The following is a 20,600-nucleotide window of genomic DNA, read 5'->3' on the forward strand; positions in this document are numbered from 1 at the left end:
ATGGACATCCTGGTGGAGGGACACAGGACTAGCTGCCTGTTTGACACGGGCAGCACTGAGAGTTTTATTAACTCGGACATGGTGCAACGCTGTGGACTCGTGACACGGCCGGTAAGTCACAGGATCACCTTGGCTTCTGGGTCGCATTCCACAGACATCCGGGTGGGTTATGTAGCGACATTGGTGGTGCAGGGCACAGAATATCGGAACTTTGTGCTACTGGTCATGCCTAAACTGTGTGCCCCTGTGCTATTGGGGCTGGACTTCCAGAGCCATCTCGAAAGTGTGACTATGGCATATGACGGGCCCCTCCCACCAATCACTGTCAGAAATACCCAGTTTTGTGGGACCTCGCCATATACCCCGCTACTGACCACACACACACACCGACCCACACATCCCACCCAGCACCATGCCGACAGCTGTGCTACTGACACCACTTGCAGCCTCTCCACCCTCAAGATCCCTCCCCCACCGCTGTTCGCCAACCTGACCCCCGACTGTAAACCGGTGGCGACTAAAAGCAGGAGGTACAGCGCGGGGGACAGGGCCTTCATTCAGTCAGAGGTGCAGCGGCTGCTCGGGGAGGGGATCATCGAGCCAAGCACAAGCCCTTGGCGGTCCCAGGTGGTTGTTGTTCGGACTAGGCAGAAAAATAGGATGGTAGTGGACTATAGTCAAACCATCAATAGGTTCACGCAGCTTGACGCGTACCCCCTACCCCGCATCGCGGATATGGTCAACCAGATAGCTCAGTACAAGGTGTACTCGACAATAGATCTGAAATCCGCTTATCACCAGCTCCCCATCCGCCCAGAGGACTGCCCCTACACCGCCTTCGAGGCAGGCGGCAGGCTCTATCACTTCCTGCGTGTCCCATTTGGTGTCACAAATGGTGTCTCGGTCTTCCAAAGGGAAATGGACCGGATGGTGGACCAGTGCCAACTGAAGGCCACATTTCCCTATCTGGATAACATCACCATCTGTGGTCGCGACTGGTCGGATCACGACGCCAACCTCCAACGATTTTTCCAAGTGGCCAAAGCTCTGAACCTTACTTATAACAGGGACAAGAGTGTGTTCGGAACCACCCGACTCACTATCCTTGGGTATGTCGTGGAAAACAGGGTCATTGGCCCTGATCCCGACCGTATGTGCCCCCTGTTAGAACTCCCTCTTCCCACCACTCTCAAAGCCCTCAGACAGTGCCTGGGTTTTTTTTCCTATTACGCCCAATGGATCCCCTATTATGCAGACAAGGCCTGCCCCCTGGTCAAGTCTACCACTTTTCCCTTCTCTGCCGAGGCCCACGCGGCCTTCAGCTGCATTAAAGGGGACATTGCCAAAGCAACGATGCATGCGGTGGACGAGACCATTCCCTTCCAAGTAGAGAGTGACGCCTCCGATTTTGCGCTTGCCACTACCCTCAATCAGGAAGGCAGGCCAGTAGCATTCTTTTCTCGTACCCTTCAAGGACCTGAAATTCGGCACTCTGCGGTGGAGAAAGAAGCCCAGGCCATAGTGGAAGCTATTAGGCACTGGAGGCACGATCTCGCCAGCAAAAGGTTCACCTTGTTGACCGACCAGCGCTCAGTTGCGTTCATGTTCAGCAACCAACAGCGGGGCAAAATCAAAAATGATAAAATTTTGCAGTGGAGAATAGAACTCTCCACCTACAACTATGATATCCTGTACCGGCCTGGCAGACTCAATGAGCCCCCTGATGCCCTATCCCGGGGAACGTGCGCTAGCGCGCAGCTCAACCAGCTATACGCCCTCCGTGCAGATCTTTGCCACCCGGGGGTCACCCGATTTTACCATTTCGTTAAAGCCCGGAACCTGCCGTACTCCCTTGAGGACATCAGGACGATGACCAGGAACTGCCAAGTCTGCGCTGAGTGCAAACCGCACTTCTACCGTCCTGAAATGGCGCAACTTGTCAAGGCCACCCGCCCTTTTGAGCGACTGAGTGTTGACTTTAAGGGCCCCCTTCCCTCCACCGACCGCAATGTCTATTTTCTCAATATTATCAATGAGTACTCGCGGTTCCCCTTTGCCATTCCCTGCCCCGGCACCACTACCACGTCCGTCATAAAAGCCCTGCGCCAGCTCTTCACTCTGTTCGGATATCCCTGCTATATCCACAGTGATAGAGGATCCTCCTTTATGAGTGACGAGCTGTGCCGGTACCTGCTAGCTAGGGGCATTGTTACTAGTCGGACCACGAGCTATAATCCCCGGGGAAATGGACAGGTGGAGAGGGAGAATGCCACAGTGTGGAAGGCCACACTTTTAGCCCTTAAGTCAAAAGGGTTGCCGGTCTCTCGATGGCAGGAGGTCCTCCCTGAGGCACTCCACTCTATCCGCTCCCTGTTATGTACGTCCACCAATGCCACCCCTCACGAACGCCTATTCTCTTTTCCCAGGAAGTCTGTCACTGGGACCACCTTACCAGTTTGGCTGACGTCCCCAGGGCCAGTGCTGCTCCGGAAACATGTGAGGAGCAATAAATACTCCCCGCTGGTCAAGAGGGTTCACCTTCTACATGCGAACCCCCAGTATGCCTATGTGGTCTTACCTGATGGGCGGGAGGACACGGTCTCCGTCTGCAACCTGGCACCCGCAGGAGCAGCAGACCACTACCCCGAACACTCCACGGTAACTATGAACCCTGTACCCGAGGTGACACCGCGCACACCGAGCCCCACACAGACTCCTCACGACACTCCTATACCGGGAGTCTCGTACGCATATGTTCCAGGCGCCTCGCACACGCGTGAGGGATCACTGACGCCTAGTGGGCTGACACCTCCAGTTAGGCCGGAACCAGCACAACCTCCGTCTCCAGTACAATCACCACCGCCACCTGTGCAATCACCACCGGCACCTGTGCAATCACCACCGCCACCTGTGCAATCACCACCGGCACCTGTGCAATCACCACCGGCACCTGTGCAATCACCACCGGCATCTGTGCAATCACAGCCGGTGCTACGTAGATCGCAGCGACAGATTCGACCGCCTGATAGACTTAACCTGTAAATATACTTGTCAGAAACTTCGCCCCATGGGGACTCTTTTTAAAACAAAAGGGGGGGTGAATGTGGTGAACTACATATACCTGTCTGGACACGCACCCCCCCCCCCCCCGCTAACTGCTCCTGTGGCTCCTCCCACAGACCCCGGTATAAAGGTGATGGAGGTCTGAGCCCGGCCTCTCAGTCTCCAGGATGTAGTATGGTGGTCACTCACTGCTTGTTCCTTCTTCCAGTCAATAAAAGCCGATACCTCGCTTTTACGTCTCAGAGTGAGTTATTGATGGTGCATCACCAAGATTAAAAAAGGCATTTTTGTGGGTCCAAAAATCAAACAGGTCCACAAATGACAGGCAATTTGAAGAACTTCTTAGTGCAGCCTTTTTAAACCATTTTGCCCTGGTGGAAGCCTTGATATAATTTTCAGGTCTCAGGGAATCCCTACATACGTTAGCGTGATCAATAAGTTGTAGATATAATAATCCAACAATAATTGTGGAATAGAGAATGAATTTTTAGCTTACCTTTCTTGAAATTAATATCTTTTTTCCCTTACATAATTTTGTAAACTCATAAGGCAAACATAATAACTTTATCAATTCTGGTTGAACTTGAGATAAGCACACACTGATTTCATCTTCAACAGTAAAAGATGATTTCTATCTTTGCCCTTGATGCCTGTTAAACAAGAAAAAGCTTGCTCACACATGTCAGAAGTTGAAAACTGCAGGAAAATGTTCACTGACTTCCTATGAACGGCAGCATGTCCTTCTTTCACAGAAATCCACAATTTGTCCAGGGGCAGGTCAGTAAAACTCATCTTGGGTGCATGATCAGAGTGCAGCTCGCAAAGTTCTTCCTCTTCTCTCAAAGTCAAGTTCTTAGGCTGAACAGCAGATTCAGAAAAAGGGTCCCTCCCCCAATCATACACATGTGTTGAAAAGGAGGAAAAAAACTGTTCAATTTTGTTCTGCAGTTCTTCCAGGTGATTTTCAATAAAGGCTTAAGACTTTCTGATATCCTTCCTCACTCTCAAGCCCAAGCAGCAGTGGAAGTGTTCCAAGATTTCCTTTGGCAAGATAATCTTTCCAAAGATTCAGTTTCCTTTTAAGTCCAAGAATCTTGTCACTTGAAGTCAAAGCATTTTCACAGGGCCTTGCAGAGACTTGTTCCACTGGTTCATATGATGAAAAATATCTGCTAAGTAGGCTAATTTCTGCAGCCATTCTTCATCTTCAAAGCCCTGAACAATATCTGGCCTACTATTTTCTTGAAGTTACTCTTGCATTCTTATTTAGACTTCATCTGGGTGCTGTCATTGATGAGCATAGTGAAATGTTTCACCAGAATATTGTGGTCACAGAGGAACAGTATCAGTCAACTGTAATCCATCAATGCTGGCTGATTATTGTTGGAAACTTAAGCCTCAGACACTGAATACAAATGAAAATCATTAAAAAAACATTTTTAGCTTAGCTGAACTACTGCAAAGTATCAGCACCGTTATGCAATTAAATGCATTAGCCAATAAGACCATAAGACATAGGAGCAGAATTAGGCCACCTGACCCATTTGCTCTGTTATTCAATCACGGCTGATCCTTTTCTCTCTCTTCCTCAACCCCAGTTCTGGGCCTTCTCCCCATAATCTTTGATGCCATGTCCAAACAAGAACTTATCAATCTCTGCCTTAAATACACCCAACGACCTGGCCTCCACAGCTGCATTTGGCAACAAATTCCACAAGTTCACCACCCTTTGACTAAAGGAATTTCTCTGCATCTTTGTTTTGAAAGGGTGCCCCTCTATCCTGAGGCTGTGCCCTCTTGTCCTAGACTCTCCCACCATGGGAAACATCCTTTCCACATCTACTCTGTCTAGGTCTTTCAATATTCGAAAAGTTTCAATGAGATCCCCCCTCATCCTTCTGAATTCCAGCAAGTACAGACCCAGAGCCATCAAATGTTCCTCGTATGATAACCCTTTCATTCCTGGAATCATCCTTGTGAACCTCCTCTGGACCCTCTCCAATGCCAGCACATTTTTTCGAAGATGAGCGGCCCAAATCTGTTCACAATACTCAAGGTGAGGCCATACCACTGCTTTATAAAGCCTCAGCATCAAATCATTGCTCTTGTATTCTAGACCTCTTGAAATGAATGCTAACATGGCATTTGTCTTTCTCACCACTGACTCAACCTGCGAGTTAAGCTTCAGGGTGTTTTGCACAAGGACTCCCACGTCCTTCTGCATCTCAGATTCCTAGATTTTCTCCCTGTTTAGAAAATAGTCTGCACATTTATTTCTACTACGAAAGTGCATGACCATGCATTTTCCAACATTGTATTTCACTTGCCACTTTCTTGCCCATTCTCCTAATCTGCTTCGACAAAGCCATCTAGTCCATCATCCAAATCATTTATATACAGCATAAAAAGAAGTGGTCCCAACACCAACCCCTGTGGAACATCACTAGTCACTAGCAACCAACCAGAAAAGGATCCTTTTATTCCCACTCGCTGCCTCCTAGCAATCAGCCAATGCTCTAACCATGTTAGTAACTTCCCTGTAATACCATGGGCTCTTATATTGGTAGGTAGTCTCATGTGTGGCACCTTGTCAAAGGCCTTCTGAAAGTCCAAATATACAATACCCACTACATCCCCTTTATCTATCCTACTTGTAATCTCCTCAAAGGATTCCAACAGGTTCATCAGGCAGCATTTTCCCTGAAGGAAACCATACTGACTTTGTACTATCTTGTCTTGTGTCACCAAGTACTCCATCACCTCATCCTTAACAATTGACCCTAACATCTTCCCAACCATTGACGTCAGGCTAACTGGTCTATAATTTCCTTTCTGCTGCCTTCCTCCTTTCTTAAAGAGTGGAGTGACATTTGCAATTTTCCAGTTGTCTGGCACCATGCCAGAGTCCAATAATTTCTGAAAGATCATTTCTAATGCCACCACAATCTCTAATGCTGCCTCTTTCAGAACCCTAGGAAGCAGTTCATCTGGTCAGGATGACTTATGTACCTTTAGGTCTTTCAGCTTTTTGAGCACCTTCTCCCTTGTAATAGTAACAGCACTCACTTCTCTTCCCTCACACTCTACAGCGTCAGGCATATTGCTAATGTCCTCCACAGTGAAGACTGATACAGAATACTCATTTAGTTCATCGGCCATCTCCTTGTCCCCCATTATTATTTATCCTTCCTCATTTTCTAGTGGTCCTATATCCACTCTTATTTCTCTTTTACTTTTAACATACTTGAAAAAACTTTTACTATCCACTTTGCTATTATTTGCTAACTTGCTTTCATATTTCATCTTTTCCTTTCTAATGATTTTTTCAGTTGCTCTCTGTAGGTTTTTTAAAACTTCCCAATCCTCTGTCTTCCCACTAATTTTTGCTTTCTTGTATGCCCTTTCATTTGCATTTACAATAGCTTTGACTTCCCTCGTTAGCCATGGTTGTACTATTTTACCATTTGAGTATTTCTTCATTTTTGGAATATCTGTGTCCTGTACCTTCCTAATTTTTTTTCCATTTTATTGAATTATATTCAATAAAAGTTAGTTTCTTGTTTCTCCAAATTCCTATGTGACACAAGTAGTCTGAAATTATATGTTCAACTTCAAGCAATCTATCATCACCACAAATAATTGCTGAGGAAGCAACACTTTCTAAAAAAAATTGCTGTCCATTATGATCTATCAGTGGTATTTGGAAAGAGAGAAGTTGAATAAGGATTGCAAGAAAGATCTTGTCTCACAAGTTTGAGTTTGTTGAAGATATAACTAAGAAAGTCAATGAGCGGAGGGCAGTAGATGTAGTCTAAACCATTTTCAGTAAGGCTTCTAATAAGGTTCCACATGATAGGCTGTTTTGCAGAGTTAGATCACGTAGGAAGAGGTAACTAATTAGAGACATAATCGGCTTGATAGTAGGAAGCAGAGGGTTATGGTGGAAAGTTATTTTTCAGACTAGAAGCCCATGACTAGTGGCATACCTCAGGGATTACTGCTACGTCCATTGTCATTAGTTATCTGCCATATATCAACAATTTGGAAGAGAATATATGCAAGGCCTATATATATATAGGCCTATATATATATTAGTGTGGCACATGGGCAAGTGGTTAAGGCGTCAGTCTAGTGATCTGAAGGTCGCTAGTTCGAGCCTTGGCTGAGGCTTGCGTGTGAGTCCTTGAGCAAGGCACTTAACCACACATTGTTCTGTGACAACACCAGTGCCAAGTTGTATGGGTCCTAATGCCCTTCCCTTGGACAACATCAGTGGCATGGAGAGGGGAGACTTGCAGTATGGGCAACTGCTGGTGTTCCATACAACCTTGCCCAGGCCTCAGTCATCAACAAAAATTGATGGACAGCCGATGAGGAAGATATGCAAGGCCTGGTTAGTAAGTCTGCAAAATGACACTAAAATTGGTAGTGTCATGGGCAATGAAGATGGTTTTCAAGAATTTTAGAGGTATCTTGATCATTTGGGTAAGTGGACTGGCATTCATTTCAATTGAGTCGAAGTGCATGTTTTGCTTTTTAGGAAGAGGAATCGGGATAGAACTTTCACAGTGAATAATGGGTCCCTGATGATGATGATGATCACTGGCCTTCAGGAGTGTTATAGAAGGACTAGGAGTACAGGAAAATTGTTGAAGGCTTTTGGCATGCTGGGTTTCATCATCAGGACATTGATGACAGACAGTCAGAAAGACTGGTATGTTGCCGTTTTAATTATCCTGCTATAGGAAAGACCAGGCTAGGACTTTGTTCATTGGAGCATAGGAGAATAAGGGATGACGGGAGGTGTGTAAAAATGATGAGATGCACTGAGGGGCTGACAGTCGCTTCCCAGGGTTGGACAATTAAGAATTAGAAGTCATAAGTTTATGGTGAGTGTGGAAAGATTTAATAGGATCTAAGGACCAGATTTTTTCACCCAGTGAGTTGTTTCTAAATGGGACAAGCTGCCAGAAGAAGCGGTTGAGGCTGATACATTACCAACATTCAAAAGACATTTGGAAAGGGGCTGAGGAGGGGAAAAAAGGATCAGCCATGATTGAATGGCCGAGCAGACTCGATGGGCCAAATGGCCTGATTCTGCTCCTATATCCTATGGTCTTATGGTTTAGAGGGATATTGGTCAAATGCAGACAAACAGAATGAATTTAGATGACATCTTGGTTGAAATGGACCAGTTGGGCCAAAGGCACTGTTTCCATGCCATATGACTGAATACTGCATAACATGATGCAACTGAAAGCCTTCCATTAATGGCATTTGACTTATCCTTTTTTGATGGTCTTTACCTGCCACAGGGTTTTTGGGAATCACTATGTCGTAGAGTATGGAAACAGGCTCAGTTGACTCATCATGCGTCTGTTGATATCCTGGCTTGATCCTAATATTCACCCAGCATCAACATAACTACTTGCCAGTTCACCCCCAGTTCTTAAAATGTTGCATTTTAAATCCAAATGCTCAATTCATAATCATTAAAAAATGCTATCTGTATTCCTTGATGTTGTTTGTGAAGCATATGTTTATTTCCATCCCTGTCTCCCTTAAGAGAATAGTGGTGAACTGTGGCAGCCCCTTGGTGGAAGTGCTCTGCCAATGCTGCTGTGCTCGGAGTTCCAGTATTCCGATCAGCAGCACTGAAGAGAGAGTGGTTTATTTCCAAGTAGAATGGTGCGTGACTTGGTGGAGAACCTGCAGGTGGAGATGTTCCCAAGCACTTCCTGCTCTTCGCTGGTTGAAGTCAGGGGTTTGCAAGATGCTTCAAAAAGAGGGTACTTATAACAGAGTTTTCACAACACTGAATATATTTTTCACTTGAATTAAAGTACGTCAAAGTGTGCTCAAACAGCTCTTATTTAATTGTAGCTTAATGTAGAGATTAATTTAACATGCTTCTATCTTATGTGATATGAATCATAATGCATTATAAATGAAACCTGTTAAATCAATTCTTTATGTCACATCCTGGGTGTACCACATTGAAACCTTTATCAGCTAGAAACTCAAAGGCCATGCATGATTCAAGCTGTACTTTGAGGATGACAAGAATTCAAAAGCTTAAACAGTCACCGTTCAAGGGGATGTTTAAATTGCAGTAAAGGGAGCAAAATGATTCTTTCCACATGTGAGTAACCTATATATTGCAGACATTTTATGAATGCACAGAATAAAGTGGAAAAGTCTGGAAAGGGAATAAATAAACAGTTTTGAATCGGTCAATTTTTGGAGGTAGTTCTACTATTTCTATAAATGATATATTTTATTCAGCAAAATGCTTTTAAACATAGCTATAATACACACTATAAGTTATTTGTTCGATAATGGTTATTGTCAGGCATATTTTGAAAAAGCTGTTATAGATAACATTTCAGCAAAAAAAAATAAATATGTGCATTATTACAAAAACGAATTTATGTTACAATTGAATGTATGTACTGTGGTTAGTTCCACAGTTTAAATTCCAAACCAGTGAAAAAAAATAAGTGACATTTCATCAAGGGAAAATAGTTTGCCTTTTACTTTAATTATTTTGAGAAGATAAACAGTGAATTTTGGCTACAAAAGTCCAATCATTATTTTGCATACCTTATCCCTAATGCTTTGGATTCACATTTATATTTTTTTATTAAAGCAAAGCTGGAATAATAAGATTTATTTATGTTAGCAAATGAATGTAAATACCAAATTTAAAGTTAGCAGAATGGTTACAAAGGACCGGAAAATTGCAAATGTCACTCCACTCTTTAAGAAGGGTGGGAGGCAGAAGAAAGGAAATTATAGAGCAGCAATCTTGACTTCAGTGGCTGGGAAGATGTTGGAGTACATTATTAAGGATGAGGTTTCGAGTTACTTGGAGGCTCATAATAAAGTGGGCCAAAGACAGCATGGCTTCATTAATGGGAAATATTGCCTGTCAAATCTGTTGGAAATAACAGACAGAATAGAGAAAGGAGAGTCAGTGGATGTTGTATACTTGGATTTTCGGAAGGCCTTTCATAAGGAGCCACACATGAGGTTGTTTAACAAGCTAAGAGCCCATGGTATTACAGGAAAGATTCTAGCATGGATAGAAGATTAGTTGACTGACAAGATGCAAAGAGTGGGAATAAAGGTTGGTTGGTTGGCTATTCTGGTTGGCTGCGGGTGACTAGTGGCGTTCTACAGGGTCCAATATTGGGATCGCTTCTTTTCACTTTATACGTCAACAATTTGGATGATGAAAGTGATGGCCTTGTGGCCAAGTTTTCAGACTATACAAAGATAGGTGGAAGAGCAGGTAGTGTTGAGGAAACGGAGTCTGCAGCAGGACATGGACAGATTGGGAGAAGCGGTAAAGAAGTAGCGGATGGAATATAGTGTAGGGAAGTGTCTGGTCACGCACATTGGTAGGAGGAATAAAGGCATAAACTTTGTTCTAAACAGGTAAAACATTCATAAACCAGGGGCACAAAGGGACTGAGAGTCCTTGTGCTGGATTCCATAAAGTTTAACTTGCAGGTTAAGTGACTGGTAAAGAGGGCACTGCAAGGTTGTATTCAGTTGGAGGGTACGAGAATATAAAAGCAAGGATGTGATGCTAGGCTTTATAAATCATTGGCTAGACTGCACTTGGAGTATTCTGAGCAGTTTTGGGTCACTTATCTAAGAAAAGATGAGCTGGCATAGGACAGAGTCCAAAGCAGGTTCACGAGAATGATTCTGGGAACGAAAGGGTTAATGTATGAGGAGTATTTGATAGCTCTGGGCTTCGACTCACAGGAGCTTGGAGGAATGGTGGGGGGTGGGGGGGAGCTCATTGAAATCTATTAAATATTGAAAGGCCTAAGCAGAGTAGATGTGGCGAAGTTGTTTCATGTAGCGGGTGAATCTAGGAGCAGAACACACAGCCTCAGAATAAAGAGATATCCCTTTAGAACAGAAATAAGAAGGAATGCCTTGACCCAGAGGGTGGTGAATCTGTGGTATTTATTGCTGTGGATGGCCGTGGAGGCCAAGTCATTGAGTGTATTTAAAGTGGAGGTTGATAGGTTCTTGGCTCATCAGGGAGAAGGCAGAAGCATAGGGGTTAAGAGGGATAATAAATCAACCATGAAGGAAGGACAGAGCAGACTCAATGGGCTGAGTGGCCTAATTCTGCTCCTATGTCTTATGATCTTACAGTCTTATTTCAACTGTGGTACATCTTTTCTCTGAAATTCATTCAAAATTATACATCTTGCACATTCTTTTACTAACATTAATGAGAAGTTGTGTCAGACTTGATTACCATGTAGATTGCAGTTGTTAAGGAAGCTGACATTCTTTTACCTGTACAAAGCGATTATACAGATGGATAATAAACATTAGTTCAGAGAAGCCCAGATTCCATAAATAAATAACAAAGATTTAAAACCTTCACTAATGCTTCATCTAATTGGGTCCCATATACTGTAACAGGCCCAACTATTGCTTTATGATTAATCTAATTTCCTTGCTTTTGTACTTTATAGCACCATGTGTAAATCTAAGTTAATACTAGTTATCTGCTGTACAAAAGTATATGCATGAACATCCTATCCCTCTCTCATTGAACCTGTGCCATCTCAAACATTGTATGAAAAACAAACAAGACAAAATCTGCAAATGCGGGAAATCCGAGCAACACACACAAAATCCTGGAGGAACTCAGCAGGCCAGGCAGCATCTATGGAAAAGAGTACAGTTGACGTTTTGGGACGAAACCCTTCTGTCCTGCCGAAGGGTTTTGGCCCGAAACGTCAACTGTACTTTTTTCCATTGATGCTGCCTGGCCTGCTGAGTTCCTTCAGCATTTTGTGTGTGTTGCTCAAACATTATATGACTTACTTTACACATCACCTCTTCACACTTCCTAAAACAACAAGTAACTTTGCATCAAATATCACCCACTATGTACCTACCATTTCACTGGCATATTTTTGTTCTCCTGAAATCGTCTTCATATTTGTGAAATACAGAAACTTTGAAATTATCCCTAATCTACCAACAGCCAGAAAACAGAATATATTGGAAATATGTAGGATGACAGATAGCATCTGCGAAAGGGGGTAGGGAATTAATGTTCAAATATATGATCTCTCAACAGAAGCAGAAAAAGGTAGGGTTAAAGCTGGAGATTGTATTTTAGTATGGAGTGCACGGGAGGAAGGAAAATGATAGCTAATGGATTCCCTGCTGTTTCACAGCAAGCTGAAGTGGGATGGGGATTGAGTAGATTTCAAGATGGGTGAGGGGATCATAATCTCCCAGGGGGATGCTGAATAAGAAAGATTAAGACATCACAGTGATGGCTTGGTTCATAAATTTTAGAAATTGCGGAGGATGGTTTGTTGAATGTTGTGGCTAGTGGCCACAGATGAGGACAAGGGAATACTATCCTGGTCTGAGGGAGAAAAGATATGGGCTAAGAGCAGAAGTGTGGATAATGGAATGGGTGGTCAAAGATCCATTCATCTGAAGTACAGAGGAATCCTAAGCGAAGGGAGAAGAATTCAGGGCTGAAGCACTTTATTGTCATTTTACAGACCATACAATCTTGTTTACAGCTTATTTCCATGGATGCTTATGACAGACATCTCCTCTTACACTTCACCTGCAGCTTTACGAGCTTCTTTTGTCTCAGTTTTAGTTCCAATGCAGGGTCTCTGATACATCAACTCTTTCTGTCTTCTCACATTCTGAATATTTTCAGTTTTTGTTCAGGATTTTCAGCTGTCGCTTTGTTTTTTGACTTTCTCAAAGGCAAATTAATATATTAAAAAAGCTCTAATGATTCTTAACTCTTTCCGTGTGGATTCTGTCTTTATAATCCTAAGAACACCATTTCTTTCTGGTGCTGGAACATTATCAAACAATAATGCCATTTCACCTTTTTTTCCCTATGCTATATTTCCTGAATATGTTGTAACTATTATATTTTGTGTCCATTCCTCTCCTTGTTAGAATCAGATATTTCTATTGACTATCAATTTAGTTGTATCTGCAACTCATCAACTTTCTTTACCACAGTTTGTGCATTTATCCAGAAGTCATCCAAACCTCTCTGTTTGCCTTACGTTTCCCTCTGGTTTGATCACTGCTGTTACTGAACTACTGTTTAATATAAAGTTTATAAATCTGCCGTTAGTACTTTACAATTCTACTTTTCTTTCTTTTGCACTTTTCAATAATACCCCAAAACAACATGAAGTAGATTGGACTAATTTTGATTGTCTGATACAACTGTGGAGAAATTTTCCATGCATTCCTAATTGGCTGGAATGTTACTGGGTTTCCTGTCCCCGATGCATTCTGTGGGTTGAAGGATATGGATAAGGTGTTGCACATGAAACCCCGAACAGCTTCACATGTCTCTGCCTTGTGTTAGTTCACCTGCTGTTAAAGTCCTTGTGTGGTTTTCTTGCTGACTGCTCTTAATGTTCCACACTCTGGAAAAAGAAGACTTCTGTTACTAATTCCTCCATCTGTATATGAACCTTTCTCTTCTGTAAGTTCCTTTTTAAAATCTATCCCTTTAGCTAACATTTATTCACCCCTCCTAAGATCTATAGTTCAGCTCAGCATCAAATTGCTCCTGGAAAATTCATTGAAATGCAAAAGGTTTAGATAAGTATAAGAGGTTGCTGAAAGTCATCTGTACTTCTTGCTTCAGCTCATACTGCCAACAATGTGCCAGTGTGACTATCAGGTACAGACTGAATTAGACTCAATACAATATCTCTAGAGAATCAAAGCTTACATTATCCAGACTGACATGGCTCACACACATGTAATGGTTACATTAGTAATATACCCAAGGGCAGAATGCTTTTTTTAAACTTGCTTTTTTGGAACTGGAAAGAAGGAAGTAGAGGAAAACTGACAGAGAAAGAAACAGCTGAAAGTTTAAACCGAAGCTGCAAATAAAAGATGGAATATTTTCAGAATAAAATAGATTTGTCTGTGTCTATAGAAGAAGAAATTATACATATTCTGAAATTACTTTCTTTTGGATAGTTAACCTACAAACAGGCTCCCATATTTAAATTAAACTGAAATGGGAAAAATTTTGATTCCAAAATATAAAAAAGAATCATAGAAAAGCCATACAAGGAGAACAGAGTGAAACATACATTTGCACAATCGTCTGGTAAATTATAGGTTAAGGCCTAGAGCCATACTCTTAAGCAGTGAGTTTCTGATCTCAAAGTTGGCCAGTGGGAGGAGTTGTCAAATGATGATAAACCACTTCCACAGGAAATAACATTCAGACAGCGTGATAAGATGAATTTTTCTGTGCACCTGCTGCTATGCAGATAATGAAAACACTTTAAATTTGGTGGTGGGGCCCTGGGAGAGGCAGAAACTTCAGTGTTCTTTATCCTGCACCTGTGCATTGCCTTTCCTCTCTGCACGGCCATGTTCTCTGCACCTCACAGAGGGGCAATTTTGTGTTTCTTTATTTAAAACTCAAGCTACTGATGGCATATTATTAACATTAATAGTCACGTTTTTGGCAGCAGAGAGCAGGAAATGAATAGAATGAAAGAGCAAGAATAGTTTATTTGAAAAGGGTAAAGGCTAATTTAATAAAGCACTGGAAGTCCTTCTGAAGGATGAAGAATTTTTAAGATAATATTCCACTTAAGCTTTAGAAAACATTGAGAATTCCCAATTATTGCTGTCATTGCTTATGTTTCTGCTTATAATGGCAACACAGTATTGGGTCCAAAAGATCTCATTTCCAGTCTGACTTGGATTGTTGTACACCATTTGAGAATGACACTCCCACTGGCTTACACTTCTCAAGTTTACCGGATTAATTAAAAAATCAGCTTCTGAATGTTTCTGACGCTAATGGCCCTGATTAAACTACTTCAGCAATATGAAAAGGGGAATTTAATCAAGAAGAAAAGCATAATTGCAGGTCATCGAGCGAGCAGAGAGTCAGTAATGAAATAGCTAATGTAGCAGGTCTCCTTGTCCAGGTCTGATCTGATACCAAGTACCTTGCAATAATGTTGATGTTCTCCAGGGCCACTGTATGTCTTATGACTCTGTCATCAGAGATCATGATGAAGGAGTCTGGCACACTGTCTGTTGATATAAGAATGTAACAAGCAAAAGCTAATTGATGGTATCTATTTCTTTCAACAAGATCATACTGATCATTTGCTTGCACATCAGTGCCACATTCCTGCTTTAACCCCATGCATAACCCCATGTCCGTATCTGAAAATCTACTGATTTCTATTTACGATACTCAGTAACCGAGCAACCACCGTCCTTGTGGTGAAGTTACATCCGAATGATGTAACTTCTTCTCATCTCCATCTTCAATGGCCAGGCCTTCATTCTGAGATTGCGAATGATGGTTCTGGACAGTCAAGCCAAGGGAAAACTTCTGTCGGAAAGGCTGCACGTGGAGTAGTGGTTAGTGTCACGCTTTACAGTACGTTCTCCCTGTGACCACATTGGTTTCCTCTGGGTCCTTCAATTTCTACTCACACCCTAATGATGCAGGGGTTAGGGATGGTTAGTTGTGGGCATGCTGTCTTGACGCTGGAAGTGTGGTGAACTTGTGGGATGTCCCTAGCACGTCCCTGGAGTCTGTCGATCATTGACTCCAACGGCACACTTGACTGTAGTCTTCAATGTACATGGGCTACGGTAGCATAGTGGTTGGCACAACACTTTACAGTACAGGTGACTCGGTTTGTATGTTCTCCCTGTGACTGTGTGGGTTTCCTCCCACAGTCCAAAGATGTGCTGGTTGGTAGGTTAATTGGTCATTTTAATTAACCTACCCCGTGATTAGGCTAAGATTAAATTGTGGGATTGCTGGGCAGCATAGCTTGAAGGGCCAAAAGGGCCTATTCTGCATTGTACTTCAATAAAATAAACCCAATCTTTATATCTTTACCTGCCATGATCCATGAAAGTTTTGTACTTTTAAAAGTAAAATTGCCTCTTATTCGTCTAATCTTTGGAAATTACTGGCTTGATTACTCTGTGAATAGTTTGTTGAACCACAATTGATGCAATAGGGGATTTTTTTTACACTATTTCACACCCTACTGCAAGGTGCTCTAACATGTTGACTTCATCCTTAAACCCAGAATGTATGAGGTGTTTCATATTTCCATAACATCAAGTTGAACTGCTTCGCTGCCCATAACATTGGGCTTCCTGTGTGCTGACGTGCTGTACATGTGGTACTTTAAAAACCTCTTCTGCTCAAATACCCATTGCAACGAAGACCAGCACACTGCTTGTCTTCATGTGTCAGCAACAAATTTTCAGTGATTCCCATTTATAAGCACACTTGGTTTGTACTAAACACCAGCACATTTCAATCTTGGACCAGTTATTTCTATTTTGTCTACCAAAACGGTTCCCCTCACATTTTTCCACCTTATATCTGCTTGCTATTGTTATCTATTGCTATTCGCTTGTCTATTCCCTCTTCAGCCTCCACCTTCCCCCCACCCCAGAACTTCAGAAAGGCTAAAGAATCAACCACAGCACTTTGTGTCTGGGATTACATAAAAGCCATTCTCTTCATTATAATTCAGATTGTTGACCAAATTCTCTCTCAGGGGAGCACGTATTTGCTGTCGCTAACTTCTCTGGTGCTGGATTTACTGCGTATATAACTCTACAGCAACTCCTGCATCAAGAAGGCCACTTGTCTCTGAATTGAAATCCTCAGCCTCTCTGCCCTGTGGCACGGTAGAAATTCTTTCTTCAATAGGGTTACAGTGTCTTCCCAAGAGCCTTTCATGAGCAATTGAGTTCTGACCACGGATGCTAGTGTTTATTGATTACAGTTCAACATTGAACATCATCGTCCCCTCAGTACTAGCCTACAAGCTTGGTCTCTGCAACTGGATCCTTGACTTCCTCATTGGGGGACCATGGTCAGTGGGAATGGTTAATAACTGTCCTCCTCGCTGACAGTTAACACAGACCGATTACAAGATGTATGCTTATCCAATTACTCTATTCTCTCTACACTCATGACTACGTGACTAGGGACAGCTCAAACGGCATCTATAAATTTGCCAAAGACATCGCTGTTGTTGGCAGAATCTCAGATGGCGATCGGCTTATTGGATTGAGATAGATTCACTGGGAGAATGACTTTGCAACAGCAGCCTTGCATTCAATACCAATTATTGGAGAAGATTCTTAGATTCAGGATTTACAAACATTTGGAGAAGCATGGTCTGATTAGGGATAGTCAGCATGGTTTTGTGAGGGGTGGGTCACGCCTCATGAACCTGACTGAATTGTTTGAGGATGTGACAAAGTACATTGATAAAGGCAGAGCAGTGGATATGCATTTTAGCTAAGTGTTTGGTAAGGTTTCCCATGGTAGGCTCATTCAGAAAGTCAGGAGGCAGGGATCCAGAGAATCAAAATTGGCTTGCCCATAGAAGGCAGAGTGTGGTAGTAATGGAGAGTACTCTGACTGGATGTCAGAGTACATCTCTGTTGTTCTGTGGGGATTTGTTCTGGGACCCCCTGCCCTTTGAGATTTTTATAAATGCTTTGGGTGAGGAAGTGGAAGGATGGGTTAGTAAGTTTGCTGATGACATGAAGGTTGGTGGAGTTGTGGATAGTGTAGAAGGCTATCATAGGTTACAACAGAACATTTGCAGGAAACAGAACTGGGCAGAGGAGTGGCAGCTGGAATTCAACATGGAGAAGTGCAAACTGATTCACTTTGGAAGGTCAAACTTGCAGGCAGTACACAGGGTTAAAGCCAGGCTTCATAGGGGTGCAGAGGAACAGAGGAATCCTGGGGTCCCCATCTGTTCAAGCCACATAAGCTGATAGGGTGGTTAAGAAGGTAAATGGTGTGTTGGCCTTCATTAGTCAAGGGAAGCATGATTTTTCAGGATAGATTGATTGAGCTGGGGCTTTTCGATCTGGAGCGAAGGAGGATGTAAGGTTACCTGATGGAGGCATATCAGATGCCTGAGGTAAACTTTTTATTCAGAGTGGTGAGAGTGTGGAACGCTCTACCAGGGGTGGTGGTAGAGATAGATGCATTAAGGGCATTTAAAAAAACTCTCAGATAATCACATGGATTATAAAAAAATGGAGGTCTATGTAGGACAGAAGGGTTAGCTAGATCTCAGAGTAGGTTAGAAGGTCAGCACAACTTTGTGGGCCAAAGGGCATGTATTTGCTGTAGTGTTCTTCATTCTAAGTTCTGTATTCTATTAGCAAGACCAAGAAATTGAGTCTAGAGAACACACACCAGACCTTCTAAAGGGCTCAGCAGTGGATAAGGGGAGCAGACTGAGGTTCCTTGGCTCAACGTATTGATAGAATCCTGAAAAAGGTGCACCACTGTCTGTGCTTCATTAGGAGTTTGAGGGAATTTGGTGTGGCACCAAAGACTCTTACAGATTTCTGCAGATTTACAGTGGAGAGCATTCTAACTGGTTGCATCGCCTCTTGGTACGGAGACTCCACTGCACAGGATCAAAGGAGGCTGCACATTGAGGTTGTAGACTCGGGCAGCTCCTTGGCAGTCACAACCCTCCCTGCCATAAAGGACATCTTGAAAAGGCAGTGAGTCAGGAAGGCAGCGTCCAACATTAAGGACGCTCACCATCTGGGAAGAGCCCTCTTTTCATTATTGCCATCTTTGAGGAGGTACAGGAATCTGAAGATGCATACTCAATGTTTTATCGCCTCTGCCACCTGACTTCTGAACTGTCCATGAATCCGTGAGCGTTACCTTACTATTACTCTTCTGTATCATTTATTTATTTTATGTTTTATTGTAATTTATAGTAATTTTTTATGTCTTACACTGCACTGCTGGCCCAGAACAACAAATTTCATGGACATATGTCAGTGAGAATAAATCTGACACTGAGCCTTGCTTGCTATATTCTGATTTTAATAAGTGAATAAATAAAACTGGTCAAACTGACAGTTAATTGTAGATTAGTTTCATAATAAGCTTACTGGGACTTTTTCCAAGAAACATATATTGGAAGGAATTCTTGAAGTCTCTTTGAGACAATATTACATTTGATCAAGGAGAAATAATCAAAAGTAATGTTTTCATTATAGAAGTTAACTTTAACTACATTAACAGAGTTTTCCATCAAAGGATCTATCAAAATTATGTAACTGCCAATCCTTTGAAAGTTTCTCTGATTCTTTCTGCTCACTTTATGAACCAGTGGAACATTAAGAGCACAAAACTACAGCTCTGACTAGTTTTGCTAAATTTAGCAATCCATATTCTGACTGGTATTGCTGATGTATTGTATTTTAATCTGAATAACATCTTTACAGTTTTGTCTCTTAAAACATAACATTCATTTTACAGAATACCTTGTTAAAAACTAGCATAACCATTCATAAAGCTATAAAAACTAAGTTTACCAGCTACAATATAACAAATTCAAGAATGGATAAGAAGGCTAAAGTGGTGTGTTAATGTTTGATAATATGTAAAACATAGTTTTAAAAAAACTGAAGTCCAGAGTCATATATCTCTTAGGGACAATATGATTTATCAGATTAGACTGGAGAATAAGAGAAAAAAAAAGCTGAAATTTGTAGTGATACAGCGGCAAAACCAGCTGTGATGTTGCTTCACAGTTCCAGAGACCTGGGTTGAACCCTGACCTCTGGTACTGACCGTGTGAAGCCTGCACCTTCTCCCCATGACAACGTAGATTTCTCCAGGCATTCTAGGTCTGACCACGTCGCAAAATTGTCCAGTCTACTGGAATAATTGGCCACAGTAAATAGCCTCAGGTGTGTGTTAGTAAGTGGTAAAATGTGGGGAGAGCTGATGGAATGAAAATTGGGATTAGCGTAGGATGGTGTGTACTGATGTTTAGCATGGACTCGGTAGGCCAAACGCCTATTTAGAATTGGAAGTGGAATTGATTTATTCATACCACATTTACTGAGGTAGAGTGAAAAGCTTGTCTTGCATTCTGTTTATACAGATCAATTTAGTACAAGGTAAAACAATAACAGAATGCAGAATAAAATGCAACATCTCTCGAGAAAGAAAACTCCAGGCAGATAATAGGGTGCAGGATCATAATGAGGTAAATTCAGATGTCAAGAGTCCGTCTTATTGCACCAGGGAACTACTTAGTAGTGAAATAAGAGCAGAGCAGAAGCTGTCCTTCAGACTTTTGTATCTTCTGCCAATGGGACAGAATTTTTGTGCTGTATGATTGTGACTAACTCAGTAACTCGATCATTCTCAGGAACTTTTGTTGGAGTATGATGTAGTAGAAATGTGTGCATTTTAAAAGAGAGGTGGGCATTCATCAGCAAATTCTGGTAAAAAAAAAATCATCTTGTAACATTTCCATATAAGCAGTTCCCTTGGGATCAAGGATGACTTACTCACACTCTAGTGCTGTGTATTTAATATTTCAATAGCATTTGATTAAATTGTAAAATTAAGCATTGTTCGTTGTTTACATAAATCATTACGGGTTATACGTACAAGGTATGTGAATAGCATA

The 20,600-nt window shown here is 42.2% G+C and overlaps 1 protein-coding gene across 2 annotated transcripts in view; it reads left to right on the plus strand.

Moving 5' to 3' along the window:
- The first annotated feature begins 9,111 nt into the window (after positions 1-9,111).
- Positions 9,112-20,600, plus strand: part of LOC140737503 (tyrosine-protein kinase TXK-like) — a 51,900-nt gene continuing 40,411 nt past the window's right edge. Inside the window, exon 1 of one of the 2 annotated variants that reach the window (XM_073063957.1) lies at positions 9,112-9,205. In XM_073063957.1, the coding sequence (XP_072920058.1) occupies positions 9,190-9,205 (16 nt within the window). In that variant the 5' untranslated portion in view covers positions 9,112-9,189. The remainder of the gene's footprint in view (positions 9,206-20,600) is intronic. The other variant, XM_073063958.1, reaches the window with a different exon arrangement.

The sequence above is a fragment of the Hemitrygon akajei genome, chromosome 13 (genome assembly GCF_048418815.1).
Source record: "Hemitrygon akajei chromosome 13, sHemAka1.3, whole genome shotgun sequence".
Lineage (NCBI taxonomy): Eukaryota > Metazoa > Chordata > Chondrichthyes > Myliobatiformes > Dasyatidae > Hemitrygon > Hemitrygon akajei.